Source organism: Physeter macrocephalus, chromosome 16 (assembly GCF_002837175.3).
Source record: "Physeter macrocephalus isolate SW-GA chromosome 16, ASM283717v5, whole genome shotgun sequence".
NCBI classification, from domain to species: Eukaryota; Metazoa; Chordata; class Mammalia; order Artiodactyla; family Physeteridae; genus Physeter; species Physeter macrocephalus.
In genome coordinates this window covers 98794200-98813118 of record NC_041229.1, presented here as the reverse complement: position 1 = coordinate 98813118, position 18919 = coordinate 98794200, and the positions used below count along the sequence as shown (strand labels likewise).

The window sequence follows — 18919 nt, the reverse complement described above, 5'->3', positions numbered from 1 at the left end:
CATTATAATTACCTGCAAAATGCCAACAAAACACTGATCTGAGACCTTTAGTCACAGTTGGGATTCCTCACCCACATCTAGGGTTCCTTCCACCTGTAAATATAGGAATGAAGCCCATGTGAACTTTATTTCAGCGTCTCTGATATCTACCAAACTTACAAAAACTGAACAGGAAGAGTAAGAACATATAAAGTCCTATAACTTATCAAGAAACTGAAAAATCTTCCCACAAAGAAGACTCCATACCCAGGATGGCTTCACAAGTGAAAATTTCCAGACACTTAAGGAAACAATGAGAGAGATCATCTCCCAACTCTTTTACAAGGCAGCAAAACCTGAATCCATCATGTCACAAAAACATAGAAGAAAGGAAAATTATAGGTGATAATAGATGCACAAATCAAATTAAATCCAGTGATGTATAAAAGGGTTATACATCTCAATTTTGTGTTCCTGGATTAATTCCTGTATTTATTCCGGGAATATAAAAAGATTCCTTTAATATTAGAATATCAAAGTAATTGACCACATTTTCAGAATACATAAAGGAAAATTATACGATCAACTCAATAAATGTAGAACAATGTACTTGATAAAATGTAATGCTTATTTGTGAGTTTTTTCTTAAATTGTAACAAGCTAGTAATAAAAAGGCATTTCCTTAATCTGATAAAGCATATCTACCAGAACAAAAAACAAACCACAGCAAACATCATACTTAATGATGAAATATTGAAGGCATTCCTCCTGAGATCAGGAACAAGATAAGGATGCCCACTCACACCATTATATTAAACATTGTGCTGGAGATCCAAGACACTGTAATAAATATTAAAATACACAATCATTATTTGTGGATGTGGTGGCGTACATTGAAATCCCAAAGGAATCTACAGGTAAACTACTGTGAATTGAGCAAGGTCACTGTATACAAGAACAACATTCAAAACTTAATTGAGGGCTTCCCTGGTGGCGCAATGGTTGAGAGTCCGCCTGCCGATGCAGAGGACGCGGGTTCGTGCCCCGGTCCGGGAGGATCCCACATGCCGCGGAGCGGCTGGGCCCGTGAGCCATGGCCGCTGGGCCTGCGCGTCCGGAGCCTGTGCTCCGCAACGGGAGAGGCCACAACGGTGACAGGCCCACGTACCACAAAAAAAAAAAAAAAACACTTAATTGAATTTCTATATGTTAGCAATAGAAACAATAAGAAAATGAAATTGTTAACCGTTGCAAATTAAAGACTTAAAATACCTAGAAATAAATCTAACCAAAAAATGTGTATGATCCCTAAGAGAAAACTACAACATATGACTTAGATATATTAAAGAAAACCTAAATACCCTATGCTCATGGATACACTATGCTCGTGGATACACTATGCTCATGGATACACTATGCTCATGGATACACTATGCTCATGGATACACTATGCTCATGTTCAATATATTCAGTATTGGAAGGATATCAGGTTTCCCCAAATTCATCTATTGAGTCAATATAATTCCAATCCAAATCCCAGCAGAATTTTGTGGAAAGAGACAAGCACATTTTAAATTTTATATAGACTTCATTAAAAATGAAGAACATCTATTCTTCAAAAGACATCATTAAGAAAGTGAAAAAGTCAGGAGACCTAAATTGACACTTCTCCAAAGAAGAGATACAGATGGCCAGCAGGCACATGAGAAGACGCTCAACATTGCTAATTATTATTAGAGAAATGCAAATCAAAACTACATTAAGGTATCACCTCACACCAGTCATAATGGCCATCATCAAAAAGTCTACAAATAATAAACGCTAGAGAGGGTGTGGAGAAAAGGGAACCCTCCGGCACTGTTGGTGGGAATGTAAATTGGGGCAGCCACTATGGAGATTCCTTTAAAAAAACTAAAAATAGAGCTAGCTACCATATGATCCAGCAATCCCACTCCTGGACATGTATCCAGACAAATCTATAATTCGAAAAACTACATGCACCCCAATGTTCAGAGTAGCACTATTTACAATAGCCAAGACATAGAAGCAACCTAAGGGTCCATCAACAGATGAATGGATAAGGAAGATGTGATATATATATATAATGGAATATTACTCAGCCAGAAAAAAAGAATGAAATAATGCCATCTGTGGCAACATGGATGGACCTAGAGATTATCATACTAAATGAAGTTAGACAGAGAAAAACAAATATCATATGATATCACTTATATGTGGAATCTAAAAAAATGATACAAATAAACTTATTTACACAACAGAAATAGACTCACAGACATAAAAAACAAACTTGTGGTTACCAATGGGGAAAGGGTGCAGGGGGAGGGGGAGGGATAAATAAGGAATTTGGGATTAACAGACATCACACTACTATATATAAAATAGATAAACAACAAGGACCTACGGTATAGCACAGGGAATTATATTCAATATCTTATAATAATCTGTAATGGAAAGAATAGATAGATAGATAGATAGATAATAAATATGCATAACTGAATCACTTTGCTGAAACTAACATAATATTGTAAATCAACTATATTTTTTTTTAAAAAAAAAAAAGCTCCAGTAAAAATTCTGGGCATCAAAGCCCACGTGAGCTTCTCTGTTTGGCAACACTCTTGTCACCCATCAATGTCCAGAGAGCAATGTGTCCTGAGGACTACAGATGCTTTGCATTTGGAGCCCTCTCAGACTCTGCCCTCTGTATCCCTTCCCTTGGCCAATTTTAATCTGTATCCTTTCACTGTAATACACCATAACCCTGAGTATAAGTTTTCAGTGTGTTCTGTGAGTTCTGTAAAGAATGATCTAATCTGAGGGTAGTTTGGGGAACCCCTCGAATTTGCAGTTGGTACAGATGTGAGGGTGGTTCGTACGGACTCTTCTCTCTAACTTTGTAGCTGGACCCTAAGCCCTGGAGGTTGGTGTCAGAAGTCTTGGACAGTCTTGTGTGAAAACTGTGTCCTCTTCCTGTGTAGTTGACTAAACTCCTGCAGTTGTCCTAAATTCCTCAGAGAAAGGAGCACGGACACAGAAAGAGGTGAGGAATTGGGGCGAATAATTAATCTACTTTGAGCCTTTGCTTTTATACTTGAAAGCGATTATACGTGGGCAAGATATCATACAGGGGTAGGAAGAAAATTCTATCAGAGTAGGTTGAAGGTCATGATTAGAAGAAAAATAAAACCATTCTGTTTTTCAGCCTGTTCAGGTTATTCAGTAAAACTTCAGAGGGCCATTGTATGCCCCTGTGCAGTGTAATGCAGCAATGAATGAGATGTCTGAGAAAGACGGGGATGATATCTGATAGTAGGCCAGAGAGTCAGGATTCACAGGACACACGGGACTCCAGCCTTGCAGATGGGATTTGTTGGGTTTCTCCAGGGTGCATCCCATGCCTTCTCTCTTTTTTTTTTCTCCCCCTTTTTTTTTGGAGGTGCCTTGTGGCTTGCGGAGTCTTAGTTCCCCAACCAGGGATCGAACCTGGGCCCATAGCAGTGAAAACACGGAGTCCTAACCACTCCTCCCATGCCTTCTCCACACCCTCCACAAAGCTCTCTATTGCAGGGCTCCATCCCAGCTTCAGGAGTCCAGAGACTGGATTTCCTTCACACGAACAAGCTATCTGCCAAAAAACTCTGTTTTGCATAATAATTTCCCAGTGGAGCAGGAGACTAAGGGTCTCCAATGGCTTAGCAGAGGGGCCAGCCCCTTACATCTTCACCTTGGAGAGCATCCCCACGTAACCCATTCTTATCGGCTCTTCCAAGTCCTCAGACTGCCTCAGGAAACCCAGATGTAGAGAAAGAAGCAGGCTTCTCAGACTCAGCACAAAGAATTCAGTAGAATGAGAAGCTAAGATTCTGAGCACCAGGCTAGAGGTGGATGGAAAAATTGAGAGCCAACAGAGAGAGACCTGCCAGCCATGGCAAAACGGTCCCCCAAACAAACTTGGGGCAGAGAGCCCAGGGTTCACTTCTGATCTCTCTCTCTCTCTCTCTCAACTCCGTGCCCTTTTCTTCATGTGCAAAGCTGCCTCATCCCCACCCCCCTTACATAAAACTACTGATGAGACACAACCTGCTAGGGCTTATGGGATGGAATTAAAGTGGACTTGCTCTGTGGGAAGTTACCTGATGCAACGGCAGCCTCCTAGGGCACAGCCAGGGAGGTCACAGAACAGAAAGGCTCATGGACCGAATTAAGATGCTCAAATCAAATGGTTTATTAAATCAGTAACAGAAATACAGGGAGAATCAAGGGGAAAGAGACAAATTTAGGAAATGATTCAAGCAGGGTGAAAGAACTACACTACCTGAATCCTGTGTTACACAGTGTGTGTGTGTGTGTGTGTGTGTGTGTGTGTGTGTGTGTGTGTCTCCATCTCTCACCCTGTCTCTCTCTCTCTCCTCTCTCTCTCTCTCTCTCTCTGCCACATCCGTTTTCCTGCCGACATATGCTCATGAGAACATTGAGTTGAGGGTAAACAAAGGGTGTCAGAGGACGGAAGGTGCCTGGAGCCAACAGGTGTCCCATCAGAAAAACACAGGGTCACGTGAGCCTCGCCCATAGCTCTAGCTCCCCAGTGACTTGCTAAGCAACGGTGCCTTTTCTCTCCATGTCCTGGGCAGTAAACAAGCGGAACCAAAAATGGGCATCACCCAATGGTGCCAATTTAAAAGCTCATGCATATTGAGTGTTTTGTGAAACTGCCTCACTGCTTCGTAAATATGTACTGCTTCTTGGTCCCTTCATGCCTTCCTGTAAATATTCATCACACGCGTTCTCTACTTCCTTTCTTGCAAGCTCCTTTGAAGTACGTTGGTAGATGCCAGGGGCCTGGGGGTGGGGGGATGGGGCGTTAGTGTTCAATGGGGACGGAGTCTCAGCTTAGGAAGGGGAAAAATTCAGGAGATGGATGATGGTGAGAGTTGCACAAAAATGTGACCGTACTTGGCGCCACTGAACTGTACAGTTAAACGTGGTTAAAATAGTATGATTTATATTATGTGACTTTTATTACCACGATAAAAGACGTTTTAATAAAAGTTAAAAAATAAAGCAGAGTCCTCTCCATACCTTGGCCTATGGTCCATTGAACGGCAGGTGGGTGACAGGTGCATCCTCCAGGTACCAGGGCCACATGAAGTTGCAGAATAACCTCGTGGGTTAGAGGCCTGAGGGAAGAGGGAAATAAGTTTTCGTTGAGTGTTGACTCTGTGCTAAGCTGTCGTGAGCCTTTTTTTTTTTTTTTTTTCTTTTTTTGCGGTACGCGGGCCTCTCACTGTCGTGGCCTCTCCCGTCGCGGAGCGCAGGCTCCGGACGCGCAGGCTCGGCGGCCATGGCTCACGGGCCCAGCCGCTCCGCGGCACGTGGGATCCTCCCGGACCGGGGCACGAACCCGCGTCCCCCGCATCGGCAGGCGGACTCTCAACCACTGCGCCACCAGGGAAGCCCGTGAGCCTTTTATTTAACAGCTCATTTAAATGTCGCAGAGATTCTAAGAGGGCAATGCTGCTGCTCTCCCCACTTGTGGCTGGGGAAGCTGAGGCACTGAGCACCTGAGTGAGTCTCGAGCCAACAGGAGAGGATGATTCCAAACGCGAAAGGTCAGAGGCGGTGAGCAAAGGGTGAGAGAACGGGTCTTGTCACTGGCGATTCCATCCTGAAGGTCTCTCTAACCCCTCCATGGATTGTATGCTGAGGCCTCTGGACTTTTGACAGATTGACTGTTGCTATGGTTAACAGCAGCGGCTGGCAAACGTTTTCTGTAAAGGTCCAGATAGTAAATATTTTAGGCTTTGTGGGCTGTGTGATGTCTGTTGCAGCTCTGTCCTTGTAACAGGAAAGCAGCCATAGACAGTATGTGAATGAATGGGTTTAGCTGTGTTGGCTGTGTTCCAATAAAACTTTATTTACAAAGAAAAGAGAAGCCGCTGCTAACTAGCTGGACAGCAACATTATCAAGGACAGTGGGGCTGTGGCACAGAGTATGATGGTGAATTTGCTCGTGCCTCTCCTGAAAAACATTTTGGATTATTTCGCTAAACGAGACCAGTACTATCAAGTCATTCCAAGATGACTGAACTCCTAGAGGCTGGGAGCTGTGGCGGAAGCAAAGGTAAAATTCTAGAAGAGCCTGGCTTCGGTCCTAACTATGCCACTTACCAGCTATCACCTTGGGCTAGTCATATCACGTCCCTGAGCCTCTGTTTTTCCCTTCCATAATATGTGGACGATAATGTTTGCTTTTCAGACCTCTGAGGATTTGTATGGAGACAAAATGAAGTGACATACGTGCAAGCTCTTGCTAAACTATACCAATGGTAGTTATTAATATTACCCGTGATTTGCTGTGGGATCAGAAAAAAAGTTAGTGAGCCTTATTGGGTCTCAGATTTGTCTTATGAGAAAGAGGAAGAGATCACTAACAACCTCTCTGCTGTTTATGAGAGAAAAAAAATAATTGCCTCAAACCCCTAGGAATATGGTGTTGTATGAGCGCTCTCTGATGAATTTCTGGGCAGTGGTCTCTCTCTGGAGTCTCACACTCATTAAGCTTAAGGTAGAGGCCCTCAGGGAAGAGACTTGGTAAAGGAAGAGGGCCAACCCTGTGCCAGGAGCCCCAGAGGTTCCCAGACCTCATGCACCAAAAGGATCTCCATCTCCAGGTATCCTTCTCTGTGCGTCCTCCACTACCAATCACTGGTTTCCTGTTCAGCCCCTGGGACAATCTAAAATGAGGCAATTCTCGTAAATTGATACAGCCACTATGGAGAACATATGGCGGTTCCTCAAAAAAACAAAAATAGAACTACCATATGACCCAGCAATCCCACTACTGGGCATATACCCAGAGAAAAACATAATTCAAAAAGAGTCATGTACCACAAGGTTCATTGCAGCTCTATTTACAACAGCCAGGACATGGAAGCAACCTAAGTGTCCATCGACAGATGAATGGATAAAGAAAAAAAAAAAAAAAAAAAAAAAGGTTCTGAAGAACCTAGGGGCAGGACAGGAATAAAGACACAGACGTAGAGAATGGACCTGAGGACAAGGGGAGGGGGAAGGGTAAGCTGGGACGAAGTGACAGAGTGGCACTGACATATATACACTACCAAATGTTAAATAGATAGCTAGTGGGAAGCAGCCGCATAGCACAGGGAGATCAGCTCCGTGCTCTGTGACCACCTAGAGGGGTGGGATAGGGAGGGTGGGAGGGAGACGCAAGAGGGAGGAGATATGGGGACATATGTATATGTACAGCTGATTCACTCTGTTATACAGCAGAAACTAACACACCATTATAAAGCAATGATACTCCAATAAAGATGTTTAAAACAAATAAAATAAGGCAATTCTCACAGGCCCAGGTGGAAAGACCAGGTAAGAGCTCATCCAGAAGGTTTCAGAGGAAGGAGAGATCCAAAGGTCCACCAGGACTGTCTGAGAACACCCGGCCCTGGAGCTGGGATCACGTAGGGGGGGGGGAGAGGGGGGGGGGGAGGGAGATGCAAGAGGGAGGGGATATGGGGATATATGTATATGTACAGCTGATTCACTCTGTTATACAGCAGAAACTAACACACCATTATAAAGCAATGATACTCCAATAAAGATGTTTAAAACAAATAAAATAAGGCAATTCTCACAGGCCCAGGTGGAAAGACCAGGTAAGAGCTCATCCAGAAGGTTTCAGAGGAAGGAGAGATCCAAAGGTCCACCAGGACTGTCTGAGAACACCCGGCCCTGGAGCTGGTTGGATGCAGCCAACAGCACAGGGAGGGAAAGTCACTGCCGGTGGTCTCTGGAAGCTGGATTCAGGGGGAGATTGTCCCTGCTCCTCCACAGGCCAGTGTGCTCACAGATGACCCCCACCTCTTCTGCTGTGCTTCCCTTCTCCCCAGTTACCCTCAAGCCCCCATTTAGAATTAATAACAAGCACTGAGTGCAGGTGTTCCTCGATTGACAGTAAGGTTAGTCCCAATGAACCCAGCGTGAGTTGAAAATATCATTAGTTGAAAATGCATGTAATACACCCACCCTACTGAACATCACAGCTTAGCCCCGCCTTCCTTAAATGTGCTCAGAACACTTACAGTAGCCTACATTTGGGCAAGATCATCTAACACAAAGCCTATTTTATAATAGAGTGTTGAATAGCTCACGTAATGTATTGAACACCGTACTGAAAGTGAAAAACTGAACGGTTGTCTGGGTACAGAATGGTTGTAAGTGTATCGGTTGTTTTGTGATTTGCTGCCACTGCCCAGAATCAGGAGAAAGCATCTTACAGCACATTACTAGCCTGGGAAAAGATCAAAATTCAAAACTCAAAGTATGGTTTCTGCTGAATGTGTATTGCTCTTGCACCATCATAAAGTTCAAAAATCTTAAGTCAAAAAAGAAAAAAAATCTTAAGTCAAATCATCATAAGTCAGGAACCGTCAGTATTACTCTCTGCCAAACACACTGACAAGAGCTTCAAATGCGTCATCTTATTTAATCCTCACAGCAACCCTAAGGGTAGGTACTATTATCTCCACTTTGCAGAAGACAAAGCTGAATGAGGTTAAATCACTTGCCCAGGGTCACAAAACGAGTAAGGCCTGGTGCTGGGATTCACCTCCAGATCTGGCCAATCCCAAGGCCCAGGTTCTTAACTGCTAGGCAATAATGCTTCCCAGAAACAAGCCACCAGCCCCAGGCTCCAGCAGTGGACTGAAGAAACCCTTCTGAAAGGCAATGAAAGGTTCACCTATTTGGTAGTGCATTTGCAATAGCTGGGGGTGGGTGAGGGGAGAATGGCGTAGAATCTCTCTGTCCCCCAGCTCTTCTAGGCCACTTAGATGTCCGCCATTACTCCGTGAAGCTGGATTCTTGACGCCAGACATTCAAAGTCTGCATGTCCTCCTGGGCTCTAGGCCTCTGCACCCATAGGTTGTCCTCTGACATCCCATCAGTGAGGCAACCCCTAGGCTTGGTTTTTAAGTTCAATACTTCTCTTCCACTCACTTATATAAAAATGTATCTTAAAAAAAAAAAAAAGCTACTTCAATCAACTGCTAATTGCTCTTCTTTGGACACATATACAAACCAGGAAAATCCCATAAGGAAGACAGTGAATTTTCCTCCCGTGCAAGGTAGGAGACCTTCCCAGGGCCAGGGTTCTCTCTGACATCTTTTCATCCAGGCTAGAAGGAGAATGTCTAGTTCTCAGGGGCTTTCCCCTTCAGCAAATCCTCTGCCTTCATGACAGTCCCTTCATCAGCCCTCCCAAGTCACTTTCAGATGTTCCCACCAAATGTGTGGTCACTTTCTGAATCCGCCTCAACACAGAATCTTACAAATGGGGACCAGGACGCGCCTCACCTCTGTCGTTCTCCACGAGCATCCAACTCACGCAAGAGCTAGATCCATTCAGGTTGCTAGTCAGACTGTCTCAAACTCTAACAAGAATAGGAATCAACTGTGAATCTTGTTAAAATGCAGATCTGATTCAGTAGGAGGGCTGGGAGGAACCAGATTCTGCGTTTCTAAGGAGCACCCTGTGATGCTACAGGTGTGCCAGCTCTCTTTGGTACCCAGGTGCTAAAGATCAGTGACCACAGCTTGTGAACATCTGTGCCATCTGGCCAGGAGGGAAAAATAAATGAAGCAAGAGAAAACCAGGCAGGGTCCCTTTGAGAACCACAAATTTTCTTCTCCCCCGAAAAGGAAATGTAGGAAAGTCCAACAAGGCTGCAAGTTCTCTGCATGAAAACCAAGTCAGAGGCTGCACACTAATATTTTTATTGGAGGTTTCATGGCTCTGGATTCCAGATTGTTTTAACCCAAAGTTGCTTTAAGATAGGCGCTGTTGGTAACTGTAAAAGAGAAGCAATAACTTAAATATCCCTCATTAGGAGACTTCTTAAAAGAGACGTTCATGAAATATCTTTCGGGGGAAAAAATGGGCAGCATTTAGTCACTGACATTGAAAGATCTCCAAAATAGGTTGTTTTAAAAGAAAAACAAGATTCAGAACAATGTTTATAGTTTGCTACCATTTGTATCTTTTAAAAGAGAAAGGAGAGTATATACGTACACGTATTGCTCATGTAGGCAATGACTAACAACAGAAAAATACACAGGAAACTGGTAGCTTCTGAGGAAGAGGGGTGAGTGACTGGGGAACCAGAAGGGACAGGATGGGAGGACTTATTTTCACTGTAGTCCCTTCTGAATTTTGTCCCATAGAAACACAGTTCCATTCAAAAACAAAACCAAAAACTAAAATTGAAAGACAATCCCCTTGTTCTTTTTTCTGTACCTCCATCCACCCAAAAATTCAATGAAATTGATTCACGCAACATTTTCGTGTACCCTCTCGGTGAGTCCACAGCTGAGTTAGTTCTCAGAACAAGGATCAGAGTAGCATTGCCTTGTGTCATTGCTGGGGAGACCACGAAAGGTGTGTGCTCAGAGTCTGGATGCTCTGGGGGTCCTGATTTCCCTTGTGGAAACCAAGAGACCTGCCACTGAGGTCAAGAACTGACAGTCTGAGTCCTCTGCAGGTGGCAGAAATTCTGCACACCTGGATCACCCTCGGAGGCTGGGTGAACGGTGAGAGTTTAGGATCCTCCTGTAACTGGACGGCTGAGCTAGAATCTGTGACTGGAAACTTCAGGTGGGAGAACAATTACTTCCTTTAAACAGTCTTCTTGTAAGGACCTCATACTATACTTAGGACATGTTCTGTTCTCCCGAGTTATTTCTGGTTTAGACATCTGATTTAGGCTGGCTGAACTATTGTGTTTCACTGTTCTTCTCTGGTTACCCTATATTATCTCTTGATTCTCATTAAGTCATTTCCCTAGCTTGCGCTATTTACTTTCCTTCCTGAGGCTGTGATTCCCTACCCAATGAAGAGGGGATTAAGCCAGTTGCTCTCTCTATAGTCATCCAGCTTCAAATATCAGTTCATCCATTTGGGACCTCAGGCAGGTTACTCATCTATCAAATGAGGTCAGGATGGAGGGGAGCACCTAGCCTGGAGAATAGCACGGAGCAGAGGCTCAACAAATATTTGTTTCCTCCATCATAATATTTCTTCCTCCTTCCACCATCACCCAGGATTATTATAAGCACCTCATTCTTTTCAAAGCACCTCTGTTTTTACCACCTCTGAATCCCAAAAGCCCAGGCAAGACTTGTCCTTTGCACTTTGCAGATGATTACATGGGACCCAGCTTTCTCCAAGTGACTTGCCAGTGTCACATCACCAAGTGTGGAACTGGAACCATACCCCCATCGAGTAGCTCCCGGGAGAACTCCCGGAACGCCACTCCTCAGAGAATCAGGTTCTCAGTCCTGTGGCTCCTTCCTGTTTCTCCCCGTCAGTACATTCAAATCCACAAGTATTTCAGCTCCCACAGTGTGCTGTGTTCCAGGCAACTTTTTTTTTTTACAGGCAACTTTTTTTAATGTCCAGATCTTTTGTACATGGAAAGGATTATCTAAAACCGTTTATTAATTGATTATATCTTAATCTGTAAATTTATTTTTTGTGGATTTGTGATCTTTACTGGTTGATAAGTCTAAAAAGTTGACCACCAACTGGAGTCACACAGTCTCCAAACATTGTGTGACTAAAATGAGCTGATACCTGAAACTCCTTGGTGGATTAACATCATCATAATAATAAAATTGAATAAGCATGTACATTGTCCGATGGTGAGAAATTGGCCTCATGGAATTGGGACCCTGAGATTCTCATTTTTTTTCCACTCTTTATTTTTCAAGTATTTTTCTACTGAGTTGTAAATTTGGAATTTAGTTTTTCTTAGGCCATTAAATGCAATTTCTAGTTTTTCTTAGGCCATTAAATGCAATTTCTAAATATAATAAATTTAATTATATATCTAGTAATGTTTGTTAAAATTTAAAACAGTCAGGGCTTCCCTGGTGGTGCAGTGGTTAAGAATTCTCCTGCCAATGCAGGGGACACAGGTTCAAGCCCTGGTCCGGGAAGATCCCACATGCCGCGGAGCAACTAAGCCCGTGCACCACAACTACTGAGCCCGCGAGCCACAAGTACTGAGCCCACGCACCACAACTACCGAAGCCCGTGTGCCTAGAGCCTGTGCTCCACAACAAGAGAAGCCACCACAATGAGAAGCAACTGCACCACAACAAATAGCCCCGCTTGCCGCAACTGGAGAAAACCTGTGCTCAGCAGCAAAGACCCAACACCGCCAAAGGTAAATAAATTAATTAATTAAAAAAAAAATTTTAAACAATCACACTTGATCTTTGGTTAATGCTTCCTTCACCCAAAAATCTAACAGATTAAATTCCCCCAAATAACTTAAGTGCTGTTTACAATCAAATTCTCTTAAATAATTCAAAGTAAAGTCACAGAAAAAAACCCTATAGGAGCAAATTCTCCTAAATACTTAAACACTATTTATAAAACATGATTAATTAAATGCTCTTAAACTTTTTAAACTACATCACAAATTTAATGTACCTGACTTCCAAGCCCTTCAAGTGCCTTCATAAACATTTAAACAACTCCTGAAAATTACTAAATCAAAATGTTTATTTTTGGTAAATCAAATGTTCTGCATTTTAGCAGAGTCTAATCAAACATAGATTTAGTTAATTCAGTTTAGCTAATCATTCTCCATATTTCAAGTCTAATTAAGTAGATACTCTTGTTTCAAGCACCTTAAATCGTATGCAGATGCATATGTATATATTCAATATGTATTCAAGTTCATATTAAATAGTAAAATTGTCACATAAACTTGTCATCTTATAAATAGATCCTAAACACAATTAACAATGCAGGGTGCAAAGCATACACCCATCTGAAAAGACTCATCCTGAGGCTCCCACAGCAACTGGAGTTACAAATGATTGTCCAAGATTCAAGATGAGCGTTGTGGAGTCAGTGATTTGGGCTAAGACTTCAAGACTGGAAGAGGGGAACATGGGTCTTCCTCCCTCGAGTTTTCAGCTCATCCTTCATGATAACCAGCTCCTGTAGTCAGGTTCTGCTGCTATAACAAGGTACCGCAGGCCCCAGCTTCCAGTGGTATTGAGTTTCACAACCCAGTGCATCATCTTTCAATTCTACTCTTACCTAATTCTTTTTTTTTTCAACACTTTAGTTTAAAAGAATTTAGACTTACAGAGGAGATATAAACATAGTACAGAGAGTTCCTGTCTACCCTTCATCCATCTTTCTCTACATGACCACAGTACAACTGTTGAAAATAAGAAATTAAAATTGGTGCAATACTGTTAACTAAACTATAGGTTTTATTTAGATTTCATCAGTTTTTCCACTAATGTCCCTTTTTGTTGTTGCTCCAGTCTCTAAATCCAGGATACCACATTGTATTGAGTTGTTAAATTTTCTTAGTCTCCTCCAATCTGTGACAGTTTCTCGGTCATTCTTGTCATTTTTGCTGTTGACAGTTTTGAGGTATACTGGTCAAGTATTTTGTGGAATGTTTCCCGATTTGGGTTTGTCTGATGTTTTCTCATGATTAGGTTGAAGCTATGGATTTCTTACCCAATTCTTATCATAAACATTCTCCAATGTTTGTCACCTGATTTGGGCAAGTGGAATTCCAAACTCACCCATCTGGTTATTAACTATCCTCTTTGCAGCCTGATTTGCCTTGCTAAGACTCTGTATGTTCTTTTTTTTTTTTTTTTTTTTTTGGCCATGCCACGTGGCATGCGGGATCTTAGTTCCCTAATGAGGGATCAAACCCATGCCCCCAGCAGTGGAAGTGCAGAGTCTTAACCACTGGACCGCCAGGGAAGTCTATTGAGGGCCAACTATGTGCCGGTCACTGGAGATACAGCAATGAACAGAATTGACAAAAATGCCTGGCTTCACGGTTCGTACATCCTAATGTCAGGGTAGAGATCATAAACTAATCAGTCATGTGTATATAGCATTTTAGAAGAGAATCTGTCCTACGAGGAAAAACAGATCAAACCGAGAAGAGGAATGGTGAGTGCTGGAGTAGGAGAGAGTTTCCTTTAAATAGGGTGCTTAGGGAGGGCTGCACAAGCAGGTGACATTTGAGTCACAGCTTAAAGGAGTAGAGAGAAGGAGCCATGTGGCAGCTAACTGAAGCAAAGCGAGGGTAGGGGCCAGTTAGCACAGAGGTCCTGCATCATGCCTGGCATGTCCTAAGAGGAGTAAGGAGAGACGTGTAGCTAGAGCAGGGTTAGGGAGGGTGGGAAGAGAAGGAGAAGAGGACAGAGAGGTCAAGAGAGTGTCAGAGCAGTGGCCAACCTAGCAGAGTGGGCTTTGAGGGCCTTCGTGAGGGTTCTGACTTTCAGGTGTTAACAGAATCACCCTGGCTACTCCTCATAAGAAAGAAACAAGACACCAGCTAAGGCCAGTTTCAATAACCCAAGCCAGATAGGATGGTGCCTCTCAAAAAAGGGTGAGAAGTCAGTATACGTTTTGAAGGTAGAGCCAAAATGATTTGCTGAGGGATTCGATGAGGGGTCGGGGGGAGAAAGGTCAAAAATGGCTAGAAGGTTTTGGCCAAAACAACTGAAAGGATTGAGTTGACATTACCTGAATGGGAAGACTTTCTTATCTAATTATAATTCATTTCTATTCATTCATTGACATGAGGCACTGTGATAGATATCAGGGCACAAATTATTGAGATATTAAGTAACTCTCCTCCTACTAGGAGTAAAAAGATGCAGTAGGAAAGATGGATGGGCATTTTTTTTAATTTTTATTGGAGTATAGTTGATTGACAATATTGTGTTAGTTTCTGATGTACAGCAAAGTGAATCAGTTATATATATGTATATATATATATATATATCCACTCTTTTTTAGATTCTTTTCCCATATAGGTCATTGCAGAGTATTGAGTAGAATTCCCTGTGCTATACAGTAGGTCCTATCTGTTACCTATTTTATATAGAGTAGTGTGTATATGTCAATCCCAATCTTGCAATTTATCCCTCCCTTTCCCCCCGGTAACCATAAGTTTGTTTTCTACATCTGTGACTCTATTTCTGTTTTGTAAGTAAGTTCATTTGTATCATTTTCTTTTAGATTCCACATATAAGCAATATCATATGGTATTTGTCCTTCTCTGACTTACTTCACTTGGTATGATAATCTCTAGGTCCATCCATGTTGCTACGAAAGGCATTATTTCATTCTTTTTTATGGCTGAGTAATATTGGATGGGCTTTATGTTAAAATATGGTGCTATTAATTCAACTAAAGGAGTATTTGTGAAATTCAGGGGAGAGAGGAAGGGAACAGACCTCTAAACTGGATTTGGAGAGACCCAAGGACATTCCAAGAAGAAAATGTTGAATTTGTGAAGACATAGACATTTGCAATAACATTGTATGTTTGTAGAAGTAAGTTTTTCAGAATTGCTAGAGGGTAAACTGAGAGCAGGGTAGCATGGAGGTGTTTCAAAGAGAACATCTGGCAGGTTAAAGAATTTAGACATTATCCTAAGAGAGACAGGGAACACTTAGCACACAAGCATGATTGTGACATCATGGGATTGCTGTGAGATTTGGAGAGCAATCTGCCACTCAGAGATGGATGTGACTTTTCATTTGTAGTAGATGTTAAAGGCTACCTCTTTTTTTTTTTTTTAAGGCTACCTCTTTGATGAGAATGTTATTGTTTCTCCATTCTTGTTTCTCCTCCTCTTCTTCATTGCCATGCGAGAAACACACCAGTTCAATGGCCTGGGGTCAGAATCACACCACAGTGAAGGGGTTCATCCTGCTGGGCCTCACAAACAGGGCAGACCAAAAACAACTCAACTCCTCTTTGCCATCTTCCTGCTGATCTACTCTGTGACTCTGGTGGGCAACCTGGGCCTGATAGATGTGATCCACACCAGCGCCAGCCTCCACACCCCCATGTACTTCCTCCTGAGTGTGCTTTCCTTCCTTGACATCTGCAGTGCCTCCGTGTTCACTCCCAGTCTGCTGATCAACTTCCTCACCACTGACCAATCCATCTCCTTCGTGGGCTGTGTGGTCCAGATGGCCCTCATTATCCTCCATGGCACAGGGGAGTGTCTGCTTCTGGCCATGATGGCCTATGACCAATTCGTGGCCATCTGCCACCCTCTCCTCTACCACACCATCATGTCCAAGCGTTTGTGTGTCCGGCTGGTGGTGGTCACCTATGCTGCTGGGGTGTTCCTTTCAGCTGTTCAGACAGGGAATGCCTTCATCTTGCCCTACTGTGGTCCCAACATCATTGATCACTACTTCTGTGACATCCCCCCCCCCCGCCATGTTCCAACTGGCCTGCTTAGAGACAACCATGGCCAATGTCATCTTGTTCGTCTTTTCTGCCTTGGTCACCGTCCCCACAATCTCAGTCATCTTGGTCTCGAATGCCTACATCCTGGTCACAGTCTGCAGGATGAGGTCCTTGGAGGCCCAGTGCAAGGCCTTCTCCACCTGTGCCTCCCACCTCACTGCCCTCTCCCTTTTCTATGGGTCTGTGTTCCTTGTATATGTCCAACCCAACCCTGAAACTGCCTTAGCCTGTAACAAGATCCTCTCTGGGTTCTACACCATTGTGATCCCCATGCTGAACCCACTGGTCTACAGCCTAAAGAATAAAGATGTCAAGGCCTCTGCACAAGTTAGGGTTCTTAAGCTAAGCAGAAAAGTAATTTGTTAGAAAAGTATCTGGTAGCCCATAAGATAGAAGAGAAGCCTAGAGAACCCAGCCAGGACAAGAACCAAGAGAGGCAAGGCACAGCTAAGAGCCTCTGCCACGAGAGTAGTCTGTGCAGGATAGCACCATAGGAAGCGTCACCTTTGGGCACTCTCCATGGCTGCAGCTAGCACTGCTGCCCCAAGCTTTCAACACAACTCAACTGCTGGACACAGCCACCTGCACTAGCCACCACGCCTCGCTCTATAGCATCCAACTGTGTATCATCTCTAACTGATCCTAGACCTTCCCATCATTCCCTGAAGTTCAAGTCCTAAGCAGGAGCATTCACCTGTCTGGCAACGTAGCTATTCTACATCTCTTGATATATTAACTGCATCCAGCATGGATGTCCTACATCCACTGAGCTCCTACATCCAGCATGGATATCCTACATCCACTGAGCTCCTACATCCACATTTCTGTTGTACAAAGCCCTGGGAGGTGGAAATAAGACCTCCTTTCACTTCAGAAGTGGGAGCTAGATTCTATATTCTTCCCGTCTTGAGAGTTCCCAAATATAGAAAGGATCATTGAACGCCAAACAGTGAAAATGACATTTTTCAACAGGAGAAACCTTCCCTACAAGGCTCTACAGGGAATGTTGCCCTTCTGAATACATGATATTGGAGAAATAATCCATGTGGTGTTTGAGTATAGGAAGGAGATAATAGTCACTTGACTTTGTGGGAGAGAGTGGAGGCTCCAATTAGCCAGAGCCCAAAATGTGCTCTAAAGCAGTAATGAGCTATTATTTCTATGTAAATGGCCAATTAAACAAAATTAAAGGCTGAAAGACCATACAACTTTCTTCAGTCAAAATCAAATTACCTTTATGTTTTTAGACAAAACCCTACTTTTTTTTTGCGGTACGCGGGCCTCTCACTGCTGTGGCCTCTCCCGTTGCGGAGCACAGGCTCCGGGCGCGCAGGCTCAGCGGCCGTGGTTCACGGGCCCAGCCGCTCCGCGGCATGTGGGATCTTCCCGGACCGGGGCACGAACCCGTGTCCCCTGCATCGGCAGGCGGACTCTCAACCACTGCGCCACCAGAGGAGCCCAAAACCCTACTTCTATTGTAACAGAAATCAGTCTTACTAATTGAAGAGTGGGGAAAAGGAGGTGGAATTTATTGTGAAACCCAGATGTCAACTGAGGTTCAGTATCTTTGGGGGATTCAGATAAAATTGGCTTGAACCCTGATCCATGTGCGGTAGTGTCCCCACATCCCTGCCAACCTGGGAATCCTAGGTAACAGGAGATGGGCTGTAAATGTGTTTTATGCTTTGCCTGGTTACCTCTAACTCTGAGTTCCTTAATCCACTGAATTACTTCAGTTTATGAATCAGCCAGGGAGGGAGAAAAAGCATGGGATTAAGAATGTGGATGATATAAATGGGGAAGAAGGAAAAACAAAACCTGACCATCTTAGGTCCTGATGGGGAAGAAGAAAGGGGCGTATAGGCAGGTTGGGTTAAGGGCAATACAGCTGGGCTTGAGGCCTGCCAAGAAGACAAAGAAGCAATTGCATCTCTGTCAGATAAATCATTCACCTATAACTTCACAGATGTCAAAGTGACACTTTTCCTAGAAAACTAATTAATCCATGGGTGAACCTGTTGATCAATGTTTAGTGATGATATTGGAACCACCTCCTGGCTTTATGTACAGGTTTGAGGTCATTTTTCTTAACATACTGTACTAGGCTTCTCCAGAGAAGCAGAACCAACAGGATATATATGGATAGATAGATATAAGAGGAGATTTATTATAGGAATTGGCTCATGCAGTTTTGGAGGCTGAGATCCGCAATCTGCCATCTGCAAGCTGGAGAACTAGGAAAGACAGTGCTGTAATTCAGTCTGAACAAAAGCCTAAAAACCAGGGGGCTATCGATGTAAGTTGTGGTGAGGTTCTGAAGGCTCGGGAACCAAGAACAGCAATATCTGAGATCAGGAGAAGATGGAGGTCCCAGTTCAAATAAAAACAGCAAAGTCACCCCTCCTTGGCCTTCTTGTTTTATTCAGGCCCTCTACCGACTGCGTGGTGCCCACACACATGGTGAGGATCATGTTCTTTACTCAGTCTACCAATTCAAATGCTAATCTCCTCTGGAAAGCCCTCACAGACACACCGAGAAATGTTTTACAACTATCTGTGCATCCTTTTGTCCAGCCA

General features: G+C 43.4%; 1 protein-coding gene and 1 long non-coding RNA gene across 2 annotated transcripts in view; one reads left to right on the top strand and one right to left on the bottom strand.

Annotated features, from left to right (window-relative positions):
• The window catches only part of LOC129392886 (uncharacterized), a 49531-nt gene that overhangs the window by 28573 nt on the left and 2039 nt on the right, over positions 1-18919 (bottom strand). Inside the window, exon 2 of the long non-coding RNA XR_008619624.1 lies at positions 5080-5177. This is a non-coding gene — a long non-coding RNA (uncharacterized lncRNA). The remainder of the gene's footprint in view (positions 1-5079; positions 5178-18919) is intronic.
• Positions 15749-16708, top strand: LOC102994276 (olfactory receptor 477-like). The gene is given in 3 exon segments (XM_055091641.1): positions 15749-15826; positions 15829-16320; positions 16322-16708. Coding segments are annotated over 3 exon segments (957 nt in total).